The 13955-nt window shown below is 44.5% G+C and overlaps 1 protein-coding gene across 1 annotated transcript in view; it reads left to right on the forward strand.

The window, feature by feature from the left end:
- Positions 1 to 13955, forward strand: part of VPS13D (vacuolar protein sorting 13 homolog D) — a 235897-nt gene that overhangs the window by 150669 nt on the left and 71273 nt on the right. The window contains exons 64-65 of the mRNA XM_090268616.1: positions 4111 to 4245; positions 5416 to 5583. Of these exons, the coding sequence (XP_090124742.1) occupies positions 4111 to 4245; positions 5416 to 5583 (303 nt within the window). The remainder of the gene's footprint in view (positions 1 to 4110; positions 4246 to 5415; positions 5584 to 13955) is intronic.

Below are 13955 nucleotides of genomic sequence, written 5' to 3' on the forward strand. Positions count from 1 at the left end.
TATGGCCATTTTTAATCTATCACAGATATCTAGGAATAAATGCAACAGAGTGTATAAGGCATCTACACAGGAAATGTTGAGAGAAATATTAAAAGACCTAAGTAGTTAAAGGGGCATACCATATTAATACGTTGGAAAATTCACTATTGTAAAGGTGTCATTTCTCCTCAGGCTGATCTATAGGTTTAATCAATCTTGGTGAAAATTTTAGGAATTTTTATGCCTCAGATTGTTGGGCTGATTCTAAAATTTATTTGGAAATGAAAATACAAAGAGTAACCAAGGTAATCCTGAATAAAAAGAACGAAGTTGGAGAGCCTGCACCATTAGATTTCAAAAATTATTATAAAATTGCAGTAATTACGATAGTGTGGTATTGGCGGAAGGCAGGAGAAAATGAAATGGAAAAGCAAATCCAGAAACATATACTGTCGTGGACTCCAGCCAGTGGGGTCTGCGGGGTTGTGGATGCGATGAACAAATCACACGGACTACACGCGTCCTATGGAGAAAAGGGACAGAGCGACCACTCTCTAGGTGAGAGAGCGCCCCGACCCTTGCCTGGACAGGCTTTTATTGCTTTCAGAGTGGATTACCGTAAACAAAGCCATAACTCATGATGCTAACAGCAAGGTCGCTTTAGATGATTATTCCTTACAGAAAAGAATGTCATGCATACAAGGCGTGATAAGGATGGGTGGACTAGCAATATCCTGTCCTTGAAACAGCTCAGAATAGTCCTCAAAAAGTATTTTAAAATTGTACATTAAACATCTGTTGTTTTCAACTCAGGGTGAGGGAGAAGCAAGCCTTAAAGCAGTCTAGATATAGCACAGGCCTGGTTCCCACGGGAGAGCTGATCTGCGGGCGTGGTGCCGGCCTGCTGCCTTGTGCCTGCCGGTTTTCCGAACCAAGGCTGAGCTACCTTTGCCATTGCCACGCGGACCAGTTCCCTATAATATACATAAATAAAGTCACTTGACTTATTAGGGGGCGCCCCCCAAAACTGGAATTATCTTCCAGAGGCTGGGCCCCTTGTAGTACAGGCTTCCCCCGCTAGTGAGTGTTCCCAGAACCCACCTGTATGAGGGCACCAGCTGGTGGTGGGGTCAGAGGTTGTGTTCCGCTTCAGTGGATTTTTTTTGAGGACTCTTTCAACACATTTGCCCATCTCATGATGGGTGATTTCCAAGCGCACCTGCCCACACCACGCTGAGTGTTCAGCAGTTTTTGACCCAAAACAACATGACTCCGGTGCCCCACTCTCCCTATTCACCTGATCTTGCCCTGAGTGACTTATTTTTGTTTCCCTGGATGAAAAAAGTCCTCAGAGGGAAACGTTTTGCCAGTGTGGAAGAGGTGAAACAAAAAGCCTCAGAGGCCTCAAAACTGACAAGTTCCAAAGCTGTTTTGAGCTGTGGAAAAACCGTCTCCATAGGTGTATTGCATCACATGAGGAGGACTTTGAAGGTGACCGAAGCTTAAACATGTAAGAGTAAATACACAATTTTTTATAAATTCCATTTTTTGGGGGGGTTCCCCCTCATATAGCAAAATTTACATTTTACTACAAGTTGGGGAAAGATAATCTTTTAAATAAATTATTAGTCAATTAAAAATCCATTTGGGAAAAATGGATCTTGATCTCTCTTTCACACCACATATAAAAGTCAAGTCCTAGTAGCTTGTAGACTTAAATGTGAAGAGTAAAACAATAAAAATTCTGTAAGTAAACATATGGGAATACCTTTATAACCTTGGTGTGGACAATAATTTTTTAACCTGGACACCATGACTGATAAATTGGATTTCATTAAAACTAAGAATGTCCCATGCCTTTCCCTCCCCCAACCACATCCTCCACAGACCCGCCTCTTCTCACGGCCAGGGATCCCATGGGACTGGAACCAGGGGAGCACTGGCAGCAGCACCTCATCCCAGCCTAACCCCCGAACCTGTTTCCAAGGCCCCCTTTTCTCTGACTTTCCAGTGAGCTGACAGTAGCCCCACCTTGGCTCACTTTTTTCACTACAACTTTTATTTCTCAGTGAGCCAAAGCAGCCTGCCTAGGCTCATTTCTTTCCTTTAACATTTCTAGAGTACAAAGCAGCCTGCCTAGGCTCTCTCCTGTTGCCTCTTCTGTCCTAAGCACTTCCTTATTTCACTGTCCCCAGCTTTAATACAAGTACTGTCAAAATTAAAAAAAAAAAAAAAAAAAAAAAGAGCCTTATCATCACAAAACACTATCAAGGGCAACAAGACAAGTCACAGAGTGGGAGAAGATCCTTATAATACAAGTTTATATTCAATATAGGACTTACATTTAGGATGTATAAAAAAAATCCTACAAAGCAGTAAGAAAAAAAAAGAGAAACCACTAGAAAAATGAGCAAAAGACTTGAATAGGCACTTTACAAAAAAGGATATCCAAATGGCCGGCCAGTGCATGTTCAAAGGTGATTAATCTCGTTCCTGAACAGGAAAATGAAATTAAAAGCACGCGGATACTATTACAGACCCGTCAGAATACTTGGTTTTTTTAAAAACTCTCTATACCAAGTACTGATGAGGATGTAGAATAAGAAATTTTATAGACTGCTGAGGGACTGCTTGGGAAACTGCTTGGTCGTATATACAAAGGTGGAATGTGTACTTTATTTAATTTGTGGGGGGGTATTTTATTTTTTATATTTTAAAAATTGTATGGACTTTATTGGGGTGACATTGGTTAGTAAAATTGTATAGGTTTCGACATGACCGGTGTGGCGCAGTTGGTTGGGCATCATCCCACAAAGTGAAAGGTTGCCGGTTTGATTCCAGGTCAGGGCACATGCCTGGATTGGGGGTTCGTTCCCTGGTCCAGGCGCACACGAGAGGCAACCAATCAGTGTTGCTCTCTCTCTCTCTCCCTCCCTTCCCCTCTAAAAATAAATGAATAAAATCTTTTAAAAAAGAAAATAAAATTATATAGGTTTTAGGTGTACAATTCTATAATAGATCATCTGTTTATTGTATTGTGTGTTCACCACCCCAAGTCAAGTCTCCTTCCATCACCATTTATCCCCCCTTTACCTTCTTCTCCCTCCCCCGCACCCCCTTTCCTTCTGGGCATCACCACCCTGTTGCGTGTGTCTATGAGCCAGTTTCGTTGTTGTCGTTTGCTTAATCCCTTTAACGTTTTCACCCAGCCCTGTCTCCCCCACCCCTCTGACAGCTGCCAGTCTGTTTCCTGTATCTGTGAGTCTGTTTCTCTTTTATTTGTTTGTTTATTTTATACATTCTTTATGACCCAGAGCTTCCACTCCCCAGTATACATTGAAGAAAAATGCATAGAAATGTGCCCCAAAAGACATGTCCAAGTAGGTTGACAGCAGAATTATTCATAATAGCAAAGAATTTGAGGCAACACGCTGTCCAACAGCAATGATTAAATAGTGTTCTATTCATACATTAGAATACAATGAAGCAATAGAAATTGATACAGTACAGCTATGTGCAACAACCTAGTGGCTCTCACAAACTCCACGGTGACTGTAAGATGCCATAGATAACAACATACAGACCGATGGTTTTATCGACATAAAATCCAAAGCAAGAAAAACTAACCTGTGGTGACAGAAGTCAGAATGGTGGTGACTCAGGGGAGAAGGGAGAAGTGACTGGGAGTCCGCAGAAGGGGAGGGCGTGCTCCCAGGAGGGGGGTAATAATTTATTGTCCAGTCCGGATGGTTCCATGGTTGTGTTCACTTTGCGAGAACCATGGGCCTGTGCATTTGATCAGGACACCTTCCTGTATGTGTGGTAGACAAGTACTTCAGTCAGGAAGTAAAACATGACAAACGCAGAGATGCAAAACATCGGCCAGAATTGTGCTGTGAGGCCAATAGTGTTCTTTTTCTGTGTGTGATATATTACTTTGAGTGATATGTATGTTTTTCCTCACATTTTACTTTTATAATTACAGAGGAAAATGCTTGTTTATAAATATCAGAACCCTGACTCTCGTGGGAAAGTTGACATGACTTGTAACGCTCATGGGAGGCAGAATTATATATCCTGAAAGGCCATCATATCGGCTGAACTATGTCATTTCCTTTTTTCCCTAACTAGGCCCTGAAAAGCACCTTGGGATTTCCACTGATTCGGTTTGAAGACGCCGTGATTAATCTGGATCCGTTCACGCGGGTGCATCCGTACGAGACCAAGGAATTCATCATCAACGATATCCTCAAACATTTCCAGGAGGTGAGCTTTGGAGAAACGCTCAGTGGCCGGAGCGGAAGTAGAATGTTTGTTTCAGTTGTTTGGGAAATTTGGTTTTTCAGGCACTACTGCTGAGAACCCAGTCAAACATTTCAGCTCTGATCGTTGAATTATGGGCCAGGTCACAGCCCACGAAGCCCATACACATCGTGGAAATCCCAAAACTGCATTTGATTTATGAGCCGTTAGTCTTGTCCCTCAGAACTAGTCTCAGGGGCTTCCGCGAGATTAGTCACAACTCTTAAGGGTTTGACGGATGCTTTAATGATAACACGAAACACTGCGAACTCTTTATTGACCAGGCATGGGCCTCCTTTCAACAACCACACCAATGCTATTAGAGCTTGTGAGATCCTGCCCTAGAGTTGAACTTAAAAAATTTTTGAAAAAAATCAAGTTGGACATTTTCCATTTTGTATTTATTATCCGGGCTGCAAAGACCAAAATATAAAGCCAAAGCATACTCCTTAATGAACAGATAGGTCATGATCATATCGGATTTATTTAGCTTTCAAAGTTAAAATATATTCTCTCCTTGGTTCCTTTTATCCATCCTCCCTCCCATTTTCCTCCTTTCCTCCTCTGTGTCCTTCCTTGCTTCTCCTAATTGGTGGTAATTCCAGTGAACTGTAAGGAGCGGGAGGGATCGAGCCGATATCGCTGGAACCCGCAACCCGGGGAGGGAGGTACCCCAGAAGTGGAGGGTTGCGTCATGGGCCTGAACATGCACTGTCCCCTCCGCAGCTGATGAGGGACCATAGCTCTTCCCTCGTCCCCGCTTTCCTTTTCACATCCTCTCTGCTCTGGGTACAGTATTTCCTTTTCTGTAGGAACTAGGGAAAGGGGAGTATCGTGGACATACTAATATGAACATGTTAAGAATCTTTCCCGTCCCATACCTTTTTTATTTCCCTGCGTGGCTCTGAAGAGTATTTCTGAGGAAGATGTGTGGGTATTGGATGCAGCCTCGGGGGGGGGGTGGGGGGGTGTCTGGGAGAAGTCTGGCTGGGGCTCGTCGCTGGAGAGAACGAGAGGCAGGTGTCGCTGCTGACGGGCGCGGAGCACAGGCTGGTGCCTGTCCTTTGTGCTTGGGACGCCGTCTGCAGATGCCAGCAGGTGCCGCTCCTCTTCTCATTGCCCTCCGTTTGACAGGAGCTCCTCAGCCAGGCCGCGCGGATCCTGGGATCGGTGGACTTCCTTGGCAACCCCATGGGGCTTTTGAATGACGTTTCTGAAGGGGTCACTGGACTGATAAAGTACGGAAACGTGGGAGGCCTCATTCGCAACGTTACACACGGAGTATCGAACTCTGCTGCCAAGGTAAGGAAGTGGAGGGGCAATCACCACTGTCATTGGCCCACGGGTCCTCTGCGTTTCTGCAAGGTCTTTTGTAGTTAATAGGCTGTGAGAAGTTACAGAGGTGACCTTGGCTTCACTGCCCACATACGCTGTCTTCCCCTCCCCTCCGGTAACCTGGCCCCCGCCCACTGAGTGCGCCCCTGAAGTGTCTCCTCTTCCTCCACGCCGTCACCGCTGCCTTCCTCCAGGCTCTGGCAGTCTCTTCTCTGGGTCCCTGCAGTAGCCTCCGGGCCCCTGGACTTCCCCGCGTCTCCCACAGGGACACCAGAATGAACCCTCCCTCTAAAACATACAGTTTGTTTGTGCCACCCTCCTGTCCAGAATCTCCCAGTTACTCTGCCCAGCTTACAGGATAGAGTCCAAAGCGACAGCCAGCCTTCTGGAATGAGGCAGCCCTTTAGGTCATCTGAAGCCGGTGGCGGTTGGATGGCGAGCGGTGCACTTCTCCCGAGCATTGCTGTCTAGGTGGCTTTTTGTTCATTGGCCTCTTGTCTGGTGGACGTTCTGCTGTTGCACAGTTGATTTTTTGGCCAGAGCTGATCTTGTGTGTGAAGCTGGAAAGGGCTGCTCTTTGGCGACACACGGAAGGGCGCTGGAGGTCGACCTTTCCCAGGAGAACAGGCGTGGAGAGCACCTGTGCTCGCCGCTTATTTACTGTAGGGCACTTGTCCTCGTGAAATCCTAGGTGCACAGGTGCCCTGGCCACTGGCACGTGGCCCCGGCTTTGCCGTAAGGAGACTTGACTGGTACCAGGAGGAATTTATCACGAGGAGCAGGTAAGAAAGTGGAGCTGATAGCATTTCTGTACTGCGTGGCCTTCTTGGGAATGGTGTGTGGAGCTGGGACTTTATTCCTATTTTCCAAACTTTTCTAGAGCTGCCAGTTCTTAGATCAGTTTTTTTCGATACTGTAGTTACAGTAAACCAAACCCAAAGTGTACAGTTTGATTTGTGGTTCAAAATAGGCAACACTCAGACTTTGAGAGAAAGGTGAGAGAGATGTTGAAATCAGGGTTTGAGAATAGACTTCGGTTCAGAGTCCGGGTGAGCACATGCATTCCGGCCTTGAGTCTTTTCTTACGTGGCCCTGTGGCCTTCACCCCGGCGGCCACACGACTGCTCAGTCGCGGCTTGGCCCCCAGAACTAGATGTGGGACAGCTGCCCAGGTTAAAGGTTGTATTTAATTTTATTAAATTCTAATTAGCATAGCGAGTCTCCTTGGTTTTACAGTCTTTCTTTTTGTAACCCTGAGTTTTGCTTTAGTTTGAAAAAGAAATGCTTTTATGATTTACTGAGAGGCGTTTCTCAACCTGGGTTAGAAATGCACGTACTTTACCGGCTTCCTGGGAGAATAAAATGAGATATGATGTTATGAAAACTTTGAAAAATATAGACTGAACAGGAGAAAGGGGGCTTCGCTTTGACTCATCTTTGCGTCCGTGTAAAACGTTCAGACTGGAGCCACTGGGAAGCACTTAGCACCCTTGAAGTAAAAGCCAGTCTCAGAGTCCACAGAGGAGGAGGTCTCAGGGACAGAGAGGGGGCCACTCTGGCTGGGGGGGACCCTCTGCAGTTAACCTGCTGGACAAGAATGGAGAAGTGGGAAGCCTGCCTGCGACCTCTCCCCGGGTGAGCCGTTCGGGGGCGGAGGCGGGCGGGTTCTCCAGAGTTTCTCCGCAGCACCCCGATGACAGTGGCCGGCGCTGCCTTTGTCCTCTCGCTGATGGAAGTCTCACCGTTTTCTGGTTCCTGCTTCCCCTGCCAAACTTTTAGAAGCTTAAGGGTCGGCCTGAGACTCTAACTTAAGCAGAAAGAAAGGTCAGAATACTCCTTCCCTCTACATTCACTCCCAAATCTATATGAGGGCCTGGGTGACAGTGACCGTGCATTGTGCTGGAGTCCAGGCTTTCTGTTGTTCTCTGGGCTGTGGTAAGCTAACCAGCATTGGGGCCCCAGGGTCCTACTCAGAGGGCTTGCTGTGTAATTGATCTTGATACCTAGACCCCTGGGTGTGTTATAAAAATTAGCCCATATCTCTCTACTATAAGAAAATAAAGAGACTTAAAATTACCACTTCATATTGGAAATGATAGCCCTAAAACCGCGTCTGTCAACTAAATACCCATTCAAGTCATCTGTGATTCTGCACCTGTGTAGCCTGGCTAAAGATCTCCATTTCCTTGTAGTTGTCTGGGTTGAAATCAGACCTTTAATGTTGCTTTGGGGGGATATTTTGTTTGCTTTTCTGTGTGCGCAAGAGGAGTTTTGGAAGTGCCAGTGGGACGACAGTTAACTGTTGGCCTGGGCAAGTGTCCTTTAAAGAGTGTCTCGGTTCCAGTGATCAAAGAACGGGGTCAGAGAAGATGAAACGGCACCTCGCAAAGCCCCAGCCCACCCGCCCCGCTGGACTGCAGAGGCCAGAGGCTCTAATCGCGGTTCCGTGGGCTTTGAGTGCAGTGCAGAAACTCCATAAACCTCTTGAAATTACTATAAATATCATATGTATATATATTTTTCTGAAGCAAGGACCTACATTTTTTATTGGATTCTTAGAGAGGTTCCTGCCTCCCCAAAGATTATGTCATTCTTGCAGACACAGGGTTGCGTATTGAGGGGAGCTTGGGGCTGATGGGATACTCAAGTTCCCATCCCATCCTTCCCTTTAAATAATCCTTTTCTCTGTTAATCTCGAGGGTTTTTTCTTAACCTATGAAAAGGTGGTGGTCATTGCCCCTGTCCCACTGGCCCGGGGAGCAAAAGAGATGAAGTGTGTGACTACCCAGTGAGACGCGGAGAGGGACTTCGTCCCGTTGCCTGAGAAGGCGGTCGGCCTGCGGGTCTTAGCTGCCCTTGGATAGATATTGTGGATTATTTACAGCAAATTTTTAATTTCAGGTCTGTCATACCCACTTCGGGAATTCCTCATTGCATTTTAACTGTTACTTAATTTATTAAATATTAACCTCAAGGAAATATAGCTAGGAAATAATCTGTGCCCTTATTTCTCTTATCCTTTTCTGTTCATTTCCCAACGCCCAGAAATCAGGTCATATCAAGGTGATACGATCCAGGGATTAGCCACCCTGCTGTGGGCCTTGGTCTTGGCAAGATGACTATGACCCTCTGAGTAGTGCTTCAAGGATCTGATCCCATTCCCAAGACCACGGCAGGCCCATCACTCCTGAAATCCCTTTATGGAGTATGATTTATTTAATAAAAACCCAGAATTCCAAAGCCTAAAACCATGTCAGAGGAACAGTGTCTCTCTGTAGCATGAATTTTCCTAGTTGGGTGTCATGGGACTGCCTGGAAGGCCCTCTCACCCAGTGATTCTCCCGGGTGTGCCCCAGGATTCTGTAAAGCAGGCAGTACCTTACCGTTCAGTCTGGGGCTCTGACCTTCTTTCTCTTAGATTGTCAAATTTAAAAAATGACAACAGCCAACACAACAAGAGCTGTCTGGTGTGAATGAATCAAAATCATGCCTCTTATTGTCAGGTTGGCAAAATACGTATTTTTTGGTGTGCTGCAGAATTTTAGTAATTAGTTTATGAGTGCCACGAGATGAAAAGGTCGAAAATCGCTGCTCTAACATCTTTCAAAGCCAGAGAACTGGGAGACGCCCATTGAACAAATTCCCTCTCTTATACAGACTCCAGTTTCCCTTCTGTCTGTAATTATTGTGTAATATTTTCTGATACTTGCACGAGAATTACATAGTTATTCTCAAAAAAAAAAGAAAAGTTCTTTTCAAACTCGTAAAACCTCAGATGTTAACAATAGAGAAATGATCCCCTTCTCCTTTCTGCCCCTGTAGAAACTCAGTGTCTGCTCGCTACAGCTGTCACCTGGTCGTCCTAAGGGGAGAGCGCCAACAGCGCGCTTAATTTCTTCCAGGGAAGGAGGGAAGCACTTTTGATCATCACGGGACCTCTGCTCTCTCTGTCCTGCTTCCCATTTTCTCTCTGTGTCACTTTCAGGGCCTTAGAGGACGCTTTTGATCTGGGCACTTTGCTGATCCCCACTATGTTTTGACTCTGTGCTTATGAATGCAAATATTTTAATAATTTTCCCTATTTTTAACTGAGATTACTTTCATCAGAGTCGGCTTTTGTTCATGGAACTTAGAATTCATGGCTCATTATTCGCTTCATGTTAATTTCACCGATAACTTTTGCAGCGGTATGGTAGGTTTATTTCTCTCTTCTGCTATTTACGGCATTTATTTCTAATGAGCCCCAATTTCCCAGCTCAAGTTCTGCAGATCTAAATTTTTATCGGAGCAATGTGAGTTTTAGGTTGGTTTTTAGTTAATATATTTTATTTTATGTAGTTAATTGTTTTATTGTTTTAAATCAGTTTTGTTAGTTATGAACTGGGTAAAAACCTAGCAGTTTTATATTATTTCTTAAAAACCTAGCAGTTTTATATTATTTCTTGGTGCAAACAGCATTAGTAGGAAAAAGGTGTACAAAAAGGGTTAAAACACCCTGCTTCATTATTGAACACATATTAATTTATAGACATTTATTGAACACCTTCTGTTTGTCAGCCCTGTGATTGATCCTTTACGTACATTCATTGTCTTATGTATACTAATGTCTATTCTTCAAATCAGGAAGCTGAGACTTGGAGAAGTTAAATTATTTTGTCAAGATCACACAACTAGAAATGACAGGATGGATTTGAAACCAAGTCTAGCTAATTCTAAAGGCCTTGTGTTTCTTCCTATATAATGTTTTTTGTTTGTATGTATAAGGCTTTCTTCTAGGCACTATAAAAAATATAAAAAAATTACTGCTAACTTTCCACCAGAAGTTTATTATTTGACATCACTTTGTTGACTCGTAAGGTGCCTGCTAGTTTATCATCTGTGTCACAAAGCAGACCCCTAAGAAATGAGGGTGGTTGTGGTCCTTCTGATGTAAGATTGGTCCTGACCATCCCCATGTCCTTTATAGGCATGGAAGTTCGTACTAGAACCTTGGTGATGGCAGGCTTGGTTTCACTGATGCTGTATCATTTGATCATCAAAATCACCTGGTCAGCAGATAGGATAGGCAGTATTAGCCCTATTATAGAAACGAAGAAACTGAGGCCAGAGGGGTAAGGTGACTTGCTCCAGGTCAGCCAGGTAACTGGCCCCCATGACCTGATACTCTGCACTTGTGTCTTGATTCCTGGCTCTGTTTACACTTTTGGATACATATTGCAAACTGCTTGATCTGTTCTCTCTGTATTAAAAAATAAAAATAGAAACAAGAAAAACGAAGAGCAAACAACCAAAAAGCCCCGCCTGATCTCAGAAGGAACCTTGATAGCGTTTAGGAACACTGACGATAAATATAATCAGGTTAAATGCAGAAGAGACACGGGGAGGGAGAGACTGAGACTGTTTAGATGGTTCAGAGGAAAATCCAGCTGGACTGTAGGTGACGTTTTGTTTCATTTAGTTCGTCCCTATCTGGGGCACAGCACGCGGAGGAGCTGCTTCCCTTCCGGGAGAACCCTGCACTGTTTCTTTGTGGCCAGGAAACCAGGTCTGAGGCGGAGCCGCGATCAGTGGAAATTGGCTTCCCTGCCCCTGCAGCCCAGCGCGTCTCCTGTCATATACACTGTGACCCTGTTGAGGGCAGAGGGGTCCATCTGCCTTTTGTTTAAGAAACAACATTTGTTTGTGTTTGTTTTGCAGGCAGTGTATTTATAGGCTCAAACAAGACTCAAAGCCCTGTTTAGTCAAGGCAAAAGTTTTATCTTTGCACAAAAGAATGTACTGAGTGCCTGCCTGCATGGATTCTGAAGGGGAAAAGGCAATTTATGACTTGTGTCTGTTTTTGTCATTATGTATGACTGCTCCGTTTTATAGTTGAGCTGATTATCCCCATAATAGCTTTTCCATGTACCTATAAGCAAGTAATAGGTGAATGCCTTCTGATAAGCATTGGGGTTTTTAGTGTATTTAAGTTGGCACAAAACTTGATGTTAAATGAAATTCACTTTAGACAGTAATCTATCCCTTAAGAGAATGTAGCATTTTCTATTTTCAAAAAAGACTTTGATCCTAAATAAGTCACCCAAGGGATTTCTTTTTCTAGCCAAGAGGAGGTGCCTTTAAGTTGTTGTATCTAGAGAAATGACTCAAATTCTTGGCAACAGAATTTTTGTTTTATTTTCCTCTGATAACCTTGAATGCTGAAATGATTCCTTTAGTCCCAGCTCTTTTCGGTTAGAGGCAAATTTTAGATGCCGAATGACCCATCAGTGACCCATCCTAACTTGGTCAAATCTCAAATATCTGTGGGAAGTGGAAGTGTGTTGGGCGGGGAAGGGAGGGGTAGGAGTTGAGTGATGGCATGAGAATCACATCAGTGACCAGAATTCCCAGGCAGCCCCCACCGACCCTGTTTAGCAGCCTTGCTCAAGGAGGAGCTCAGTGAATGGATTTGGCTTTGGCTTTCTTTCCCTTCTTTCCAGCCTGAGCAGGCAGCTCAACAGCCACAAGTCAGGTAGCAGAGGGGCAACGCCATCACTGAAGCTCTATTTTTGAAAAAGAACACTTGGAAAAGTTTATAACTTCTCTTAATCCCCTAATAGTAGTTCCGTTAAGAATCGGGTCCTTAAGCCCTGACCAGTGTGGTGTGGCTCAGTTGGTTGGCGCGTCATCTCCTAGACGCAAGAGTTGCATGTTCGAGTCCCAGTCAGGACACATACCCAGGCTGTGGGTTCCATCCCCACAGGGCGCATAAGAGAAGGCACCCAATCGATGTTTCTCTCTCTCTTTCTCTTCCTCCTTCTCGCCCTCCCTTCTTCTCTCTCTGAAAGCAATGGAAAAAAAAGAAAAAAAATTGGGTCCTTAAGTTATCTTCTTAGACTGAACATCTCATGTTTCCGAGGAAGTCACTTTATATTCCAAAACTGCAGTCTATGTGGTAGAAAAAAGTATGTCCAGTTGCTAAATTGAAAGGACAGGAAATATTTGTGTCCCCCAAAGAATAGTGGTTTTCTACCCTGGTGTAAACATGGTGAGGAGAAGAAGAATCTAGTCAAGCCTTCTTAGGTTGGCCGGTTACCCCCAGGGATGTGGGGCGGCATCCCTTTTCTGCATTTTAATGCTATTCATATCAGTATTGGGCCTTTCTTGAAAAACCGTGACAGACTTAAGGTGAAAGGAACTGTAACCCAATTTTATAAACATCTGAAGGGCAAACCACATTCTCATTTTTGGTAGTGAAAGGTCACTCATTCTGTTGGGAAGGTCCATTCTATTTTTCTTCTTTCTCTCCTATAATTATTTCTAAGTCTCTTTCCATCTTGAAGAAGAGCTAAAAAAGTGTTTTCTTAGGATTCCTTGATCAGTTGCATCCTTAAAAGTCAGAAAGGGATGTGGATAATACAGCCATCATTTATGGGATAACAGCTCTATGTCAGGTGTGGACTAGGAGCTTTACACCTGCTTATGTTTTCACATGTACCCTGTGAGAAAGGGGGTCTTACCTCCATTTTACAGGTGAGCAAAGTGAGACTTAGAATGGCCAGTTACCTTGACCTCAAGTTTACTAATAAGTGAACGTTGGAGCCGGGAATTTTAGATCACAGTGAATTTGGGAGTCTGCCTGTATATTTCTCCCCCACGCGACGCAGCTTCGCGGATATAACCCTCCACAGTGTCTCTTTTTCTTTTCTATAAATACCAGTGGGGAAGCCTCTTATGCCGTTCCTAGGAACAAGAAATGTCCTGCTTAGGTACGGGAGGAGGCAAATTGGGGAAGTCAAGTAAAGAGTGATGAGCAAGTGGCAGAAAGCTGCCTGCCTCGTCACTTCCTGTGTCCCCAGCCATGCTGCTGTCTCTCACCTTTGCTCTCTTGCTCATTAGTTTAGCTGTGTTTGGAATGCCCTTCTCCCCACCTCTGGCCAAATGGCTCCAAGTCCCTAAGTCTGTGAGGTCCAATCCAAATGACCTGTGAGTCTCCCCACTCTGAATTCCCAGGGCACTTTGTGCTTGCGTTAAGGCAGTGACCACATTTTTCCTTGGAAAATAATAACCGTTTGTGCACGTGTCTCAAACATCCATTCAACAAACATTTATTATTGTCAGTTAGGGGCTAGGAACTGTGGCTTTTTTTGTTTTTTTGTTTTTGAGGGATTTGGAGCAGGTAAAGCAGACAAGAAGTACTTGTACGTAATCATGATACAGAGAGAATAAGTATTGCAAACTGAATCTGTAGAGTATTTCCGGTTCCAGGAGATAATGTGCTGTGGGGCCCATGGGAAAGAACATTCTATTCTGTTCCTCAAGGATAGAATGAGGCGGCCTTGAGGTGAAATGTACCGTAC

Source organism: Furipterus horrens, unplaced genomic scaffold, assembly GCF_987537825.1.
Source record: "Furipterus horrens unplaced genomic scaffold, mFurHor1.1.pri manual_scaffold_3, whole genome shotgun sequence".
NCBI classification, from domain to species: Eukaryota; Metazoa; Chordata; class Mammalia; order Chiroptera; family Furipteridae; genus Furipterus; species Furipterus horrens.